Source organism: Chiloscyllium punctatum, chromosome 11 (assembly GCF_047496795.1).
Source record: "Chiloscyllium punctatum isolate Juve2018m chromosome 11, sChiPun1.3, whole genome shotgun sequence".
NCBI classification, from domain to species: domain Eukaryota; kingdom Metazoa; phylum Chordata; class Chondrichthyes; order Orectolobiformes; family Hemiscylliidae; genus Chiloscyllium; species Chiloscyllium punctatum.
This window is the reverse complement of record NC_092749.1, coordinates 2220348-2237513: the sequence shown is the minus strand read 5'-3', so window position 1 is coordinate 2237513 and position 17166 is coordinate 2220348. Positions and strand designations below refer to the sequence as shown.

Here is a 17166-nt window from a genome sequence, read left to right as displayed (position 1 = left end):
AACTGCAGAATTGGGCTGATGGTGGCAAATGGAGTTTCAATGCAGCTAAATGTGAGGTGATGCACTTTGGGAAGAATAACAGGAAGGCAGAGTACTGGGTCAAAGGAAAGATTCTTGGTAGTGTGGATGTGCAGAGGGATCTTGAAGTCCATGTACATAGATCCCTGAAAGTTGCCACCCAGGTGGATAGTGCTGTTAAGAAGGCATATGGTGTTATAGATTTCGTTTGTAGAGGGATTGAGTTCTGGAGCCGCAATATCATGCTGCAACTATACAAAACGCTGGTGCGGCCACACTTGGAATATTGTGTACAGTTCTGGTCACCATATTTCGGGAAGGAGGTGGAATCGTTGGAAAAGATGCAGAGGAGATTTACCAGGATGTTGCCTGGTCTGGAGGGAAGGTCTTATGAGGAAAGGCTGAGGGACTTGGGTCTGATCTCATTGGAAAGAAGGCGGCTAAGAGAGGATTTGATAGAGACATACAAGATGATCAGAGGATTAGATAGTGTAGACAGTGAGAGTCTTTTTCCTAGGATGATAACGTCAGTGTGTACGAGGGGGCATAACTACAAATTGAGGGGTGATAGATTTAAGACAGATATCAGAGGCAGGTTCTTTACGCAGAGAATGGTAAGGGTGTAGAATGCCCTACCTGCTAATGTAGTCAACTCAGCCACATTAGGGAGATTTAAACAATCCTTAGATAAGCACATGGATGACGATGGGATAGTGTAGGGGGATGACGTGAGAATAGTTCACAGGTCAGTGCAACATTGAGGGCCGAAGGGCCTGTTCTGCGCTGTATTGTTCTACGTTCTATACAGCCAGCGCACAGTCAGCCAGGGGGAGATACAGCCAGCGCACAGTCAGCCAGGGGGAGATACAGCCAGCGCACAGTCAGCCAGGGGGAGATACAGCCAGCTCACAGTCAGCCAGGGGGAGATACAGCCAGCTCACAGTCAGCCAGGGGGAGATACAGCCAGCTCACAGTCAGCCAGGGGGAGATACAGCCAGCGCACAGTCAGCCAGGGGGAGATACAGCCAGCTCACAGTCAGCCAGGGGGAGATACAGCCAGCGCACAGTCAGCTAGGGGGACAGTATATCAACATTGAGGTTTATTCACAGCCTTAACTCCGGGCTGAATTGTCAGATGTATTTTGCTGCCAGTACCACTGAGGTGGTCACAATTATTGATTCTACGGTGACATATCACTGACATTATCAGGATTTATTCCCCACCAGTAGGTGAATCTGTCTTTCTTTCACCTCTTCCTTTTCATTCCAGACTGTGCACCATGCCTTTCTGTTTTCTACCCTGTCCATTCCTAACCCTTGCCTGAGCCTATAGAACCCCCTCTCTATCCACTCTGTTACCAATTTGTTACCATCACTGCATTAGCCCATCTTCTTGGCATATGAGCATTACCAGCAAGGCTGGTATTTATCGTCCATCAGCAGCTGCCCTGATAAAGCAGTGGGTCTTCTTCAACAGTTGGCAGTGGTTTAATATCAGCTGATTAACTTGTTCGGCCACTTCAGGAATTAGTTAAGAGTTAGCCAGGTCATTGTGGATCGTTTCAGAGATAACCTCTGGGACACCCCACCAATCAACCCCACTGCCTTGTGGCTGAACACTCCCCTCCCCCTCCCCCTCCCCAAGGACATGCAGGTCCTGGGCCTCGTCCATTGCCAAACCCTATCCACCCGATGCCTGGAGGAAGAACTCCTCATATTCTGCCTTGGGACCCTGCAACCACATGAGATTAATGCGAATTTCACCAGTTTCCACATTTCCCCCCCCCCACCCCCACCCCAACCCCCCCCCCACCCAACCACCTTATCCCAGTCCCAAGCCTCAAACTCGGCACCAACCTCCTGACCTGTTCACTGCCTTTCCCATCTATCCGCTCCACCCTCCTATCCAACCTATCACCTTCTCCCCCTCCATCATCTGCCTAATGTACTCTCAGCTACCTTCCCCCCAGCCCCAACCCCCTTCCATTTATCTCTCCGTCCCCGGACCCACAAGCCTCACTCCTAATGAAGGGCTTCTGCCCAAAACCTTGATTCTCCTGCTCCTCGGATGCTGCCTGAATGGTTGTGCTTTTCTGGCACCACACTCGCAACTCTGATCTGAAGCATCTGCAGTCCTCACTTTCTCCTGGTTAGTCAGGTCAGTCTTGAATTGAAGCCAAAAGGGCTAGATCAAGCCTGACAATGGCCAGTGTTGAAATAACCACCTTCAACAGAGCACAATATCTACAGGTGTGGACAGGAGCGGTAATAAATTGGATACATAGGGAAAATTAGAACCTTGGTCAAAGCAATAAACTAGAGAAGGACAACACTAAAGTAGAAGCAACAACAGCAGAGGTTCAGTGAGGGAATTCGAGTGTGAGACTCTGCCAAAAAAGGTACAGCCACCAATGTTCTAGAGATCAAAACTAGGGAGAAAAAATGGATGTCAGGGAACTGCCGGGCTTGTCAAGGTAACAGAGGCAGGGAGGAGCGAGGGTCATGATGGGATATAAAAACTGGGATGAGGATTTTAAAACTGAGATATTGCCAGGCCAGGAATGACTCTTCGGGTGAATAGTGCAGATTCAGATGGGAGCCGCTGGAAATGATTACTCGAGAGATAACAATGTTATTGGTGAGGTCTTCAGAGAAGGTGGCTTGAGGCAAGGTTGGAGATGGGTAATGCCAGCTAGAAAGGTTGCAAATTGAATAACAGAGCAGATATTTGCCAAGAATCCCAGCTCAAAATCAAACACCGAGTTCCGGTGACCCAGGAGAGAAATAGAACATAGAACAGAACAGCACAGAACAGGCCCTTCAGCCCACGATGTTGTGCCGACCACTGATCCTCATGTATGCACCCTCAAATTTCTGTTACCCTATACATGTCCAGTAGACTCTTAAATGTCCCCAATGCCCTTGCCTCCACAACTGCTGCTGGCAACGCATTCCATGCTCTCACAACTCTCTGTGTAAAGAACCTGCCCTGACATCCCCTCTATACTTTCCTCCAACCAGCTTAAAACTATGACCCCTCGTGTTAGTCATTTCTGCCCTGGGAAATAGTCTCTGGCTATTGACTCTATCTATGCCTCCCATTATCTTGTATACCTCAATTAGGTCCCCTCTCCTCCTCCTTTTCTCTGAGCTCAGTCAACCTCTCTTCATAAGATAAGCCCTCCACTCCAGGCAGCAACCTGGTAAACCTCCTCTGAACCCTCTCCAAAGCATCTACATCTTTCCTATAATAGGGCGACCAGAACTGGACGCAGTATTCCAAGTGCGGTCTAACCAAAGTTTTATAAAGCTGCAACAAGATCTCACGACTCTTAAACTCAATCCCCCTGTTAATGAAAGCCAAAACACCATATGCTTTCTTAACAACCCTGTCCACTTGGGTGGCCATTTTAAGGGATCTATGTACCTGCACACCAAGATCCCTCTGTTCCTCCACACTGCCAAGAATCCTATCCTTAATCCAGTATTCAGCTTTCAAATTTGACCTTCCAAAATGCATCACCTCGCATTTTTCCAGGTTGAACTCCATCTGCCACCTCTCAGCCCATCTCTGCATCCTGTCAATGTCCCGCTGCAGCCTACAACAGCCCTCTATACTAGCAACAACACCTCCAACCTTTGTGTCGTCTGCAAACTTGCCGACCCATCCTTCAATCTCCTCATCCAAGTCATTAATAAAAATTACAAACAGTAGAGGCCCAAGGACAGAGCCCTGTGGAAACACCACTCACCACAGAATTCCAGGCAGAATATTTTCCTTCTACTACCACTCGCTGTCTTCTGTTGGCCAGCCAATTCTGTATCCAGACAGCTAAGTTCCCCTGTATCCCATTCTTCCTGACCTTCTGAATGAGCCTACCATCGGGAACCTTATCAAATGCCTTGCTGAAGTCCATATACACCACATCCACAGCCCGACCCTCATCAACTTTTCTAGCCACATCCTCAAAGAACTCGATAAGGTTTGTGAGGCATGACCTGCCCCTCACAAAGCCGTGTTGACTGCATTTAATCAAGCCATGCTCTTCCAGATGGTCATAAATCCTATCCCTCAGAATCCTTTCTAACACCTTGCAGTCAGTGCTCAGGTACAGCACACACAGAAAGAGCTTTACTCAGTATCTAACTTTTGTGCAAGACCTGTCCTAGGAGTGTTTGATGGAGACATAGTAGAAGGAACTTTATTCTGTGCCTAACCCCATATTGTACCTGTGCTGTGAGTGTTTCAAGGGACAGTGTAGCTTTATCCTGCTATCTAACCCCATGCAGTACCTGTTCAGGGAGTGTTGATGGGACAGTAGAGAGAGCTTTACTTTCAGTTTAAATGAGTAGAGGGTGCTTTTCATTTCGTGTAAAAGAGTAGAAGAAGCTTTACGTTGTATCCAACCTCGTACTGTCCCCAATTTGATGGGGACAGTGTTGCAGGAACTTTGCTCTGTTTCTAACTCTATGTTGTACCTGTCTTGGGAGTTTTTGATGGGGCAGTGTCAAGGGGACTTTATGTTTACTTTTAGTCTAAAGAAGCAGTCAGAGCCTTCATCTGTATCTAATCCCGTGCTGTAACTGTGCTGGGCGTGTTTGATGGGAACAGTGTAGAGGAAGGTTTACTTCCAAGCCAGGGAAAACTACTGTGTATCTAAGCCCACGCTGTACCGATGTTGGAAGTGTTTAATGGGAATGATGGAGGGAGGTTTAACTGCAGTTTAAGAGTACAGTGAGCTTTACTCTGTATTTAACCCTATGTTATACCTGTCCTGGTAGCATTTGCTGGTGACAGTGTAGAGGGAACTTTACTCTGTACCTCATTTTGCGCTGTCCCTGTCCAGTGAGTGTTTGATTGGGACGGGTTTCAAAGGAGCTTAAAGTTTAAAAAGAATTTTACTTCCAGTTTAAAAGGTTAGAGTGAGCTTAACTCTGCATTAATCTCTGTGCTGTGCCTGTCCTGGGAAGGGGGCAGCGGGGACAGTGTTAAAGCAGCTTTACTTTCTGTTTGCATTCAATTTAAAATGGGTCAGGGGTTGGTTAACTTTCATTTTCAGACAGTCGAAGGAGCTGTACTCCGTACCTAACCCTGTGCTGTCCCTATCCTGGGAGTGTTTGATGTGATAGTCTAGAGACAAGTTTACCTTGTGTCTAACTAAAGAACTTCTGATAAACAGTCAATGGATGTGAAACAATAACTTTGCTTTCTTCCCACAAAAGGTGCCAGACCTTCTGAATTTCTCCAGCAATGTTTGTTTTTGAACTCCGTCTGCCAATTATCAGACCAGCATTCGCAGTTACACAGAACAGTACAGCACAGTACAGGCCCTTCGGCCCTTGATGTTGTGCTGACCTTTTATCCTCCTCTAAGATCAGACTAACCTACATATCCTACATTGTGCTGTCTTCCATGTGCTGATCCGAGATCCGCTTAAATGGCCCTAATGTCTCTGACTTTACTACCATTGCCGGTAGTGCATTCCATGCACCAACCACTCTCTGTGTAAAGAATCTACCTCTGACATCTCCTCTAAACCTTCCAATCACCTTAAAATTATGCCCCCTTGTGATAGCCATTTCCGCCAAGGGAAATAGTCTCTGGCTATCCACTCTATCTCGGCCTCTCATCATCTTGTACACCTCTATCAAGTCACCTCTCATCCTTCTTCACTTCAATGAGAAAAGCCTTAGCACTCTCAACCTTTCTTCATAAGACATGCCCTCCAGTCCAGGCAGCATCCTGATAAATCTCCTCTGCAACCTCTATAAAGCTTCCACATCCTTCTTAGAATGAGGTGACCAGAACTGAACACAATATTTGAGTGTGGTCTAACCAGGGCTCTGTAGGACTGCAGCATAACCATGTGACTCTTAAACTCAACCCCCTGCTAATGAAAGCCAACACACCAAACACCATCTTAACAATCCTCTGTATCTGGATGGCAACTTTGAGAGATCTATGGACATGGACCCGAAGATCCCTCTGTTTCTCCACCAACCTTCCTGCTTTAACTCTGTATTCTACATTCAAATTCGACCTTCAAAAATGAACAACTTCAGGATGAACTCCATCTGCCAGTTATGAACCCAGTTCTGCATCCTGTCACTGTCCCATTGCAACCTACAACAGCCCTCCACACTACCCACCACTCCACCAACCTACCTGTCAATGGCAAACCTACTAACCCACCCTTCCACTTCCTCATCCAAGTCCTTTATAAAAATCACAAACAGCAGAGGTCCTAGAACAGATCCTTGTGGAACACCACTGGTCACCGAGCTCCAGGCTGAATACTTTCCATCTTCTACCACCCTCTGTCTTCTATGGGCCATCCAATTCTGTATCCAGACAGCCAGATTTCCCTGTATCCCATGCCTCCTTACTTTCTGAATGAGCCTACCATGGGAAACCTTATTAAACGCCTTGTTAAAATCCAAATACACCACATCCATTGCTCTACCTTCATCAACACGTCACATCCTCAAAGAATTCAATAAGGTTGTGAGACATGACCTGCCCCTCACAAAGCCATGCTGACTATCTGTAATCGAATTACGGTTTTCCAAGTAATCATAAATCCTGTCCCTCAGAATCGTCTAAGAGAAAGTGAGGACTGCAGATGCTGGAGATCAGAGCTGAAAATGTGTTGCTGGAAAAGCACAGCAGGTCAGGCAGCATCCAAGGGGCAGGAGAATCGACGTTTCGGGCATAAGCCCGTCTTCAGGGCTGAAGAAGGGCTTATGCCCGAAACGTCGATTCTCCTGCTCCTTGGATGCTGCCTGACCTCCTGTGCTTTTCCAGCAACACATTTTCACCTCAGAATCGTCTCCAAGACTTTGCCCACCACTGACGTAAGACCGACTGATCTGTAATTCCCATGATTATCCCCTTTCCCTTTCTTGAACAAGGGAATAACATTTGCCAACTTCCAATCATCTGGCATTACTTCATTGGACAGTGAGTCAACAAAGTTCATCGCCAAAGGTGCAGCAAGTTCTTCCCTCACCACCTGTAGTAGCCTTGGGTATATCCCATCTGGCCCAGGGATTTATTCATCCTTATGTTTTTCAAACTTTTCAGCACATCCTCTTTCTTAACATCTGCTCTAGTATATCAGTCTGTTTCACACTATCCACAGAAAGTCAAGGTCCCTCTCAGTAGTGAAAACTGAAGCTAAATATTCATTAAGGGCCTCCTCTACCACCTCCAAATCCAGGTACAAGTTCCCTCCACTATCCCCACCCTCACTCTGACAATCCTCTTGTTCTCTGTTTCATTTTAGACTCTTGAAGCTGAAGAACGCAAATGCCCAATATCTGAATCTCTCTGAGTCTCTAACCTACAGGGTCTTCATCTACTTGGCTCTATTTTATTTTTTCTTAACTGAAGAAATATTGTTGTGATTAGTCAGAAATCCATTTGTTCAGGTCAGTTGGTATACTTACTGTAATTCCTGAAAACGCTGTCGGTCATACTCATCGTAGAGCTCCCTCCAGCTCAGGACACTAACCAAACCATAGCTGCCAGTGATCACAAACATCAGGAACACCTTCACCATGTGGCTGACCTGCACCAACATGGTGGTGGCAATAAGTGCTAGCACCGAGATGTAGCTGTAGTATTTTGGTTGTTTCACACAGCTCCTGTTGACCTGGGTCAGGTTTCCTTTTGATGAAGCTTGGTAGCTATGCAGACAGCTTAACTTGGGAACAAAATACTAAAATTATTCAATGCTGTTGAACTGGAGCAGCAAAAAATATTTTCATTAACAATATCACAGGATGACTCATATTTAAATGCCAGCATAAACTTCAGCTCTGCCATAATTCTTACTTCACCAGCATTATCCCCTCAACCCTCACTCCCACCAGCATCATCCCCTCAACCCTCACTCCCACCATCATCATCCCCTCAACCCTCACTCCCACCAGCATCATCCCCTCAACCCTCACTCCCACCATCATCATCCCCTCAGATCTCACTCCCACCAGCATCATCCCCTCAACCCTCACTCCCACCAGCATTATCCCCTCAACCCTCACTCCCACCAGCATCATCCCCTCAACCCTCACTCCCACCATCATCATCCCCTCAACCCTCACTCCCACCAGCATCATCCCCTCAACCCTCACTCCCACCATCATCATCCCCTCAGATCTCACTCCCACCAGCATCATCCCCTCAACCCTCACTCCCACCATCATCATCCCCTCAACCCTCACTCCCACCAGCATCATCCCCTCAACCCTCACTCCCACCATCATCATCCCCTCAACCCTCACTCCCACCAGCATCATCCCCTCAACCCTCACTCCCACCAGCATCATCCCCTCAACCCTCACTCCCACCATCATCATCCCCTCAGATCTCACTCCCACCAACATCATCCCCTCAACCCTCACTCCCACCATCATCATCCCCTCAGATCTGACTCCCTCCAGCATCATCCCCTCAACCCTCACTCCCACCATCATCATCCCCTCAACCCTCACTCCCACCAGCATCATCCCCTCAACCCTCACTCCCACCAGCATCATCCCCTCAACCCTCACTCCCACCATCATCATCCCCTCAACCCTCACTCCCACCAGCATCATCCCCTCAACCCTCACTCCCACCATCATCATCCCCTCAGATCTCACTCCCACCAGCATCATCCCCTCAACCCTCACTCCCACCATCATCATCCCCTCAGATCTCACTCCCACCAGCATCATCCCCTCAACCCTCACTCCCACCATCATCATCCCCTCAACCCTCACTCCCACCAGCAACATCCCCTCAACCCTCACTCCCATCAGCATCATCCCCTCAACCCTCACTCCCACCAGCATCATCCCCTCAACCCTCACTCCCACCAGCATCATCCCCTCGATCTTCACTCCCACCAGAATCAACCCCTTAATCTTCACTCCTTCCAAAATTAACCCCTCAATCTTCACTCTGATCATATCAATCCCTCATCCTCACACCCATCAGAAACATCCCCTCAATCCTCATACCCTCCATAATCAGCCCTTCAATCCTCACTAACTCCACATTCATCACAGTAATCCGCAGTGATTCCCCCCCACCCCCCCACCCCCAAGATTGTGCACTCTAACTTGGCAGAACCTCCACCACCACTCTCATTCTCCCTCTTGCCTTAGTGCTGACCCACCATTACTCACATCCTCATAAACCACCCCTCCCCCAACCACCACCATTCAAACCACAACCCGAGCCCATCATTCCCTTATTATGGCATTCACTTTGCTTGCATTAACAAGAATGTGTCCTCACAGATTTTCTTATTTGAGAACCTTCAATATTTAAATTTGATCTTAATTGCAGTGTCTCACACAGAGTTAGAGCTCCTACAGTTATATGTGGAACTGAATAATCAGTTTGCTAACCAAATGTTTCCACTGGGGCAGAAAGAGGGAGAATGAAGTGTTGGGGAGTGGGAAGGGTTTGGTATTCACTGCCCCTCCACCATCTCTTTGGACTCTCCTGATGCTTCCACTCATGTGCCAGAAACCAAGTCCTGTGCTAAATACAAATCTGACAGGAAACACATTGGTTATACAGCTTCTTTCTTAATACTAAACAGCCCAACATTCAGAACATTAAAAACTGATGTGGCCTTTGCAGATTGCGAGATGGCACAGTGGGTTTAATCTCAGAAGATTCAAGACTGAGGGTTGACAGAAGATTGGGAAGTTAGTGTAGAAATGAAGAGCTGCACTGGAGAGTGGGAAAACTGTGTGTCAGAGACAAACAAGCAAATGCACACACAAGCACAAAAGACTGACAATCACAAGTGATGTAGCAGGCTTTGGGCTGCTAAAATACAGCAAAGAATGCTGGGTACATTGGTCAAGTAGAACTCTGAAGTCCCAAAATCCACATACCAGACAGTGTAAATACGGCGGCCAGATGCTAATGACATTAGCATAATGTAAAATTATTAGATTAGATTACTTAGTGTGGAAACAGGCCCTTCGGCCCAACAAGTCCACACCGACCCACCGAAGCGCACCCACCCAGACCCATTCCCCTACATTTACCCCTGCATCTAACACGAAGGGCAATTTCGCATGGCCAATTCACCTAAACTGCACATTTTTGGACTGTGGGAGGAAACCGGAGCACCCGGAGGAAACCCACACAGACACGGGGAGAATATGCAAACTCCACACAGTCAGTCGCCTGAGGCGGGAATTGAACCCAGATAATAGAACAGTACAGCACAGTACAGGCCCTTCAAGACCTTGATGTTGTGCTGACCTTTTATCCTACTCTAACATCAGACTAACCTTCATACCCTTCATTGTACTGTCTTCCAATGCACCTATCAAAGGGTTGTTTAAATGTCCCTGATGTATCTGACTTTACGCCCATCGCTGGCAGTGCATTCCACACACCCACCACTCTCTGCGTAAAGAACCTACCTCTGATATCTCCCCTAAACCTTCCTCTAATCACCTTAAAATTATACCCCTCATGATAGCCATTTCCATCCTGGGAAAAAGTCTCTGGCTATCCACTCTATCGATGCCTCTCCATCTTGCACACCTCTATCAAGTCACCTCTCATCCTTCTTCGCTCCAATGAGAAAAGCCTCAACCTTTCCTCGTAAGACACATCCTCCAGTCCAGGCAGCATTTTGGTAAATCTCCTCTCCACCCTCTTTAAAGCTTCCACATACTTCCAATAATGAGGCAAGCGGAACTGAACACAATATTCCAAGTGTGGTCTAACCAGGGCTTTATAGAGCTGTAGCATAACCTTGTGGCTCTTAAACTCAATGTCCCTGCTAATGAAAGCCAACACACCATAAACTTTCTTAACAACCCTATCAACCTGGGTGAGAACTTTGAGTATGTATGTAAGTGGACCCCAAGATCCCTCTGTTCCTCCACACTGGCAAGATTCCTGCCTTTAATCCTGAATTCTGCATTCAAATTCGACTTTACAAAGTGAATCACTTCACACTTTTCCAGGTTGAACTCCATTTGCTACTTCTCAGTTAAGCTCTGCATCCTGTCAATGTCCCACTGCAACCTACAACAGCCCTCCACACTACCCACAACTTCACTCTGTGCGAAGTTATGTAATGTATTGTTATCTTGGACAGACATATCCCAAACAACGTATCCACTAAATAAAGGAGGGTTCAGACAGAAAAGGACTGGGTCCTGCTATACAAAGAAACAAACAATAGCATGCCATCTAAATGATTGGCAATGTTTCAAACTATTATGAGTATCTCCTTGATTGGACAGAACTATAGAAAGTTCCAGAAAATCATCCATAAAGATATAAAATAGGGTTCACCTACAGACCATTTTCTCTTGGACCCCCTGAAGAGATCAGCATGATCCAAGGCAGAGACCTGCTGACCACCTAGACAGAGATAGGAAGAGAGAAAGCAGCTTTGCAATCCCATAAAGACACATGCAGGGTCGGAGGGGGGGGGGGGGGGTGTGGTGGGGGGGGGGAGGTGGGGAAGAGAGAGAGAGAGAGAGAGACACACAACACAAATCTACGAGATACTCGGTCAGTATTATAAACTTAAGGGGCTGAATAGGATTACCAGCAGTGTTGTTTTGTCACAGAAGCTATTTTAACTTGTTTTGTAATAAAGTTGGGACTGTTCTGCATTAGTACTGGCTTGTGTTGGTTGTAATTTGACCCCATTTTTGTATCATGGGACACCAGGGCAAATTCAATCATCACAGTGTGGTCAGAGTTGGCTAACTTGTTTTAAGGAGGAACTAGACAATAAACTGCCCGCACACGCATACACACATACACACACACACACAAACACACATGCATACACAGACACACGCATACACACACACGCACACGCACAATGAATAAAAAAAACTGATGCACACACAAGACAGACACAAAAACACAAGACTGGCACAGTACATACACAGCTGACGCAACAAGGTTAATACACACAGACACACAATACTGACACACACACTGGGGGATACTAACACAGACATATCACAGATATATAGACTGATACAGACAGACAAAAAGTGTGGTGCTGGAAAAGCACAGCCGGTCAGGCAGCATCTGAGGAGGAGAGTCAGCATTGAGCATGAGCTCTCCATCAGGAATCTGTCTCCTGACACAGACAGACATACACTGATATAGAGATGAATACTGTGTAATGTTTTAGTCTCTTTAACTCTTGTCTTACAAGTGGTTGAAGAAGGACTCGGCTGATCTCTGGAATGAAAGGGTATTTTGATAGGTTGAGCATGCAATCATTGGACTTTAGAAGGCTGAGAGGTGATCTTATTGAAACATACAAGATTGTGAGGTGGACAGGGTCGATGCTGGGAAGATGTTTCCTTTTGGATGAAATGGCACAGATGCAAAAGAAGTGGTCTCTCATTTAAGACAGGGATGAGGAGGAATTTCCTCTCTCACAGGGTTGTTATTGTTTGGAACGCTGCCCTGGAGAGCAGAATCACAGAATTTTTCACAGATTTATTATTGTCCAAAGGAAGCTGTCCAACCCATCATGTCCACACCAGCCATTTTCCTGCACACCATTACTATCCAAATATCCATCCAATTCCCTCTTGAATACCTGAATTGAAACTACCACATTTCCAGGCAGTCCATTCCAAACCCTAACTACTCACTGGGTGAGAAAGCACTAAAGACTGGCCTTCATTGAAAATATTTAAAGTGGAGTTGGATAGAATTTGGATCGACAATGAGGTTGCTAACTCTGAGTGAAGATGTTCTTGGAGATTTGTTTATGAATATTATAGCACATTGTCACTTGTCAGTTCAACCAGGCGCAATAAAGTCATTTGTTTTACTGAGTGATAGGGGTCTAAGGAGGCCCTGACTCTCTTCTCATTCATCAGTGGCTACGATTTAACGTACGGTGCTGGAACAACAACAACACTAAAAGGGGAAACAGAAGCAATCCATTCACCTCATTCTGAGAGTTATCCAAACATACAGGTTTCATTAAGGGAGCCATACTGTCTTGGAGTTATTAATCAGCTTGGACACAGCATGTTTATTAACAAAACTCATAGAAGATTAGTGAGCAAAATTAGGGCACATGGTATTGGGGGTAAAGTACTAACTTGGATTGAAAATTCTTGGCTGACAGGAAGCAAAGAGTAGTGATAAACGGCTCCATTTCGGAATGGCAGGCAGTGACCAGTGGGGTACCGCAAGGATCGGTGCTGGGACTGCAGCTGTTTACAATATACATTAATGATATAGATAAAGATATTAAAAGTAATATTAGCAATTTTGCTGATGACACAAAGCTGGGTGACAGAGTGAAATGTGAGGAGGATGTTATGAGAATACAGGGTGACTTGGACTGGTTAGGTGAGTGGATGGATGCATGGCAGATGCAGTTTAATGTGGATAAATGTATGGTTATCCACTTGGTGGCAAGAACAGGAAGGAGTCAAGTTAGGTAAAGGGGCAGTACAACGAGATCTAGGTGCTCTTGTACATCAATCAATGAAAGCAAGCATGCAGGTACAGCAGGCAGTGAAGAAGGCTAATAGCATGCTGGCCTTCATAACAAGAGGAATTGAGTATAGGAGCAAAGAGGTCCTTCTGCAGCTGTACAGGGCCCTGGTGAGACCACACCTGGAGTATTGTGTGCAATTTTGGTCTCCAAATTTGAGGAAGGACATTCTGGCTATTGAGGGAGTGTGGCATACGTTTAAAGATAAAGGGTAGGCCATTTAGAACAGAGTTGAGGAGAAACTTCTTGGATATATGGAACGCTCTGTCCTGGAGGGAAGTGAAGACCACGTCTCTGGATACTTCAAGAAAGTATCTTGAAAGTATCTCTATCCATAGGGAGCTCTTAAAGATAGTGGAATCAAGGGTTATGGGCATAAGGCAGGATCAGGATACTGATTGTGGATGATCAGCCATGATCATAATGAACGGTGGTGCTGGTTTGAAGGGCCGAATGGCCTACTCCTGTACCTATTGTCTAAAGCAGTTTCTGCCCAGTTTGAACTTCTTTACATCACAAACTGATCTCTTTCTTACTCCTCAAGCTGAAGCACCAGCCAGCCCCATCCCCCTCCCAGTTATCTCTCAGCTTCCCCCCCCCACCTACCCTGGCCCACAAGCCTCATTCCTTGTAAAGGGCTTATGCCTGAAACATCGATTCCCCTGCTCCTTGGATGCTGCCTGACTGGCTGTACTTTTCCAGCACCACACTGGTTGGCAGAGATTGGTACAAACCTTTCAAGCAGTGAGCATTTGCCCTCAGTGTGGCAGCTTCCATGAAGGCAGTGTAGATGTGTGTCAGCTGATATATCACACACAAATCAAACCAGGTCACTGCTTTTAACAAATGATTTTGCAGTGAGCTTTAGATCCTTTAAAAGACATTTTTGGAATCTCCCAGATTGCTGTTAATAAACAATGGCAGACTAATGTCTAATACAGTCGAATCATGTCCATCGTTAGGAACTCAAACTGAGGACAGAGTCAACAGTAATGCAAGTTAGTGCAATCCAGCAGGCTGTGATCTTATTCAGTAACAGAGCGAGGGTCTGAGTAACCTAACCCTTCTCCTGATTCAAATGCTTATCTGAGAGACACAGACTGACAATAAGATATGCAGAAGGATACATGACATTGGTTAGGCCACTTTTGGAATATTGCATACAATTCTGGTCTCTTTCCTATTGGGAGCATGTTCTGAAACTTGAAAGGGCTCAGAAATGATTTATAAGGATGTTGCCAGGTTGGAAGGTTTGAGCTATAGGTAAGGGTGAATAGGCTGAGGCTGTTTTCCCTGGAGCATCGGAGGCTGAGGGGTGACCTTATAGGGATCGAAAAAGAATCATGAGGAGCATGGATAGGATTAATAGACAAGGTCTTTTCCCTGGGGTGGGGGAGTCTCGAATTATAGGGCATAGGTTTAAGGTGAGAGGGGAAAGATATAAAAGGGACCTAAGCGACAACTTTTTCACACAAAGGGTGGAGCGTGTGTGGAATGAGCTGCCAGAGGAAGTGGTGGAGGCGGGTACAATTACAACATTTAAAAGGCATCTGGACGGATGTAGGAATAGGAAGGGTTCAGTGAGATATGGGCCTAGTGATGGGGAATGGGACTAGATTAGGTTGGGATATCCAGTCAGCATGGACGAGTTGGACCAAAGGGTCTGTTTCTGCGCTGTACATCTCTATGCTGTCTTTGTGAATTGTTCCACTGCTCTCTCTGATCAGACTATGCTTCCATTGACTGAATTGCTGGCAATCAGCCAGTTTCAACAGTCTAATGAGAACTCCATCATGTGGAAACTATGCCATCACTCCACCCAGGCCATCATTAGCTGACTAAGAGCAGATAATTAGGCCCCTGTGTTACACATTAACCTGATGAATCACTGCACCTACAGTTCAAAGGTCACTTCTGATCAGAACCTTGGCTCTCCACCAACAATTGTACAGCTTTCTTTTTATTCAAATTACTTCACTGCAAAATATTGTATATCACTCGCAAATCCAGCTGAAACACACAAAACTGGAAAACAGACTCCCAGCTCAATCATCTCGACAATCTTGACAGAGCCGGGGTTAGGACACAGAACAGCACAGGCCCTTCGGCCCACAATGTTGTGCTGAGCATTTATCTTAATCTAAGATCAAACTAACCCACACTCCCCTCAATTTACAGCCATCCATGTGCTTGTCCAGCAGTCATTTAAATGTCTCTAATGTCTCTGACTCTTCTGCCATCGCTAGCCATACATTCCTCGCACCCACCACTCTCTGTGTAAAGGACCTATCTCTGACATCACCCCTATATTTTCCTCCAATTATGACCCCTCATGACAGCTGTTTCTGCCCTGGGGAAAAGTCTCTGGCTATCTACTCCATCTATGTCTCTCATTACCTTGTACACCTCTATTTAGTCACCCTTTTTCTTCTGCCCAGTGTGAAAAGCCTGAGCTCACTCAACCTCTCTTCATAAGAAAAGCCCTCCAATCCAGATAGCACTGGGTAAATCTCCTCTGCATCCCCTCTAAAGCATCTACATCATTCCTGTAATGAAGAGACCAGAACTGGACACTATATTCCAAGTGTAGTCTAACCAGGGTTTTATAGAGCTGCAGCATAACCTCATGGCTCTTAAACTCAATCCCCCTGTTAATGAAAGCCAAAACACCATATGCTTTCTTAACAACCCTATCCACTTGGGTGGCAACTTTGAGGAATCTATGTACATGGACCCCAAGATCCCACTGTTCCTCCACACTGCCAAGAATCCTGTCTTTAGCCCTGTATTCAGCATTCAAATTCGACCTTCCAAAATGAATTGCCTTGCATTTATCCAGGGTGAACTCCGTCTGCCACTTCTCAGCCCAGCTCTGCATCTTGTCATTGTCTTGTTGTAGCCAGCAACAGCCCTCGATACTATCTACAACAGCACCGACCTTTGTGTCATTGGCAAATTTACCAACCTACCCTTCCACTTCTTTGTCCAAGTCATTTATAAAAACTACAACGAGCAGAGGCCCAAGAAGAGATTCCTGTGGGACACCACTGGTCACCAACCTCCAGAGAAATACTTTCTACCACTCTCTGTTTTCATTCGGTTCCTGCTCCTGATCACTGTCCGGTAATCCCTGGGTTAGACAGAGAGAGAGTGGGGGGACATTGGCCAGAGTTCCTGCTCCTGACCACTGTCCAGTGATATTCCTGGGTTATCGAGATAGATGGGTAATCATCCAGGGTTCCTGCTCCTGATTCTCTCTCTAAAACAAGGTCAATGGACAAGAGAGTGAGTAATGGGGACTCAATCAGGGTTTCTGCTCCAGATCACTGTACAGTGACCCTGGATTAGAAACACAGCAACAGAGAGAAAATCAACCAGACTTCCTGCTCCTGTTCACTGTCTAGTGATCCCTGGGTTAGAGACAGAGAGAGGGAGAATGAAGGGGAAATCAGCCATGTTGCATCTGTCAATGCGTTAACATGTGTGCAGAAATAAGGGTTGGGTGACAATATTGCTCTGATGTGTTTCACTATTCAGCGAGATCACAGCTGAGCTGTGACCTAAATCCATAGGCATATCATTGTCAAACATACTAATGTTTTTGCCCTTTGATCTTTCAGAAATTGCAATT

At 46.1% G+C, this 17166-nt stretch overlaps 1 protein-coding gene across 5 annotated transcripts in view; it reads right to left on the bottom strand.

Annotated features, from left to right (window-relative positions):
* adcy3a (adenylate cyclase 3a) overlaps positions 1–17166 on the bottom strand; it is a 145523-nt gene that overhangs the window by 30446 nt on the left and 97911 nt on the right. For all 5 annotated transcript variants that reach the window (XM_072580182.1, XM_072580183.1, XM_072580184.1 and 2 more), the window contains one exon: positions 7468–7724. In XM_072580182.1, coding sequence (XP_072436283.1) covers positions 7468–7724 — 257 coding nt within the window. The remainder of the gene's footprint in view (positions 1–7467; positions 7725–17166) is intronic.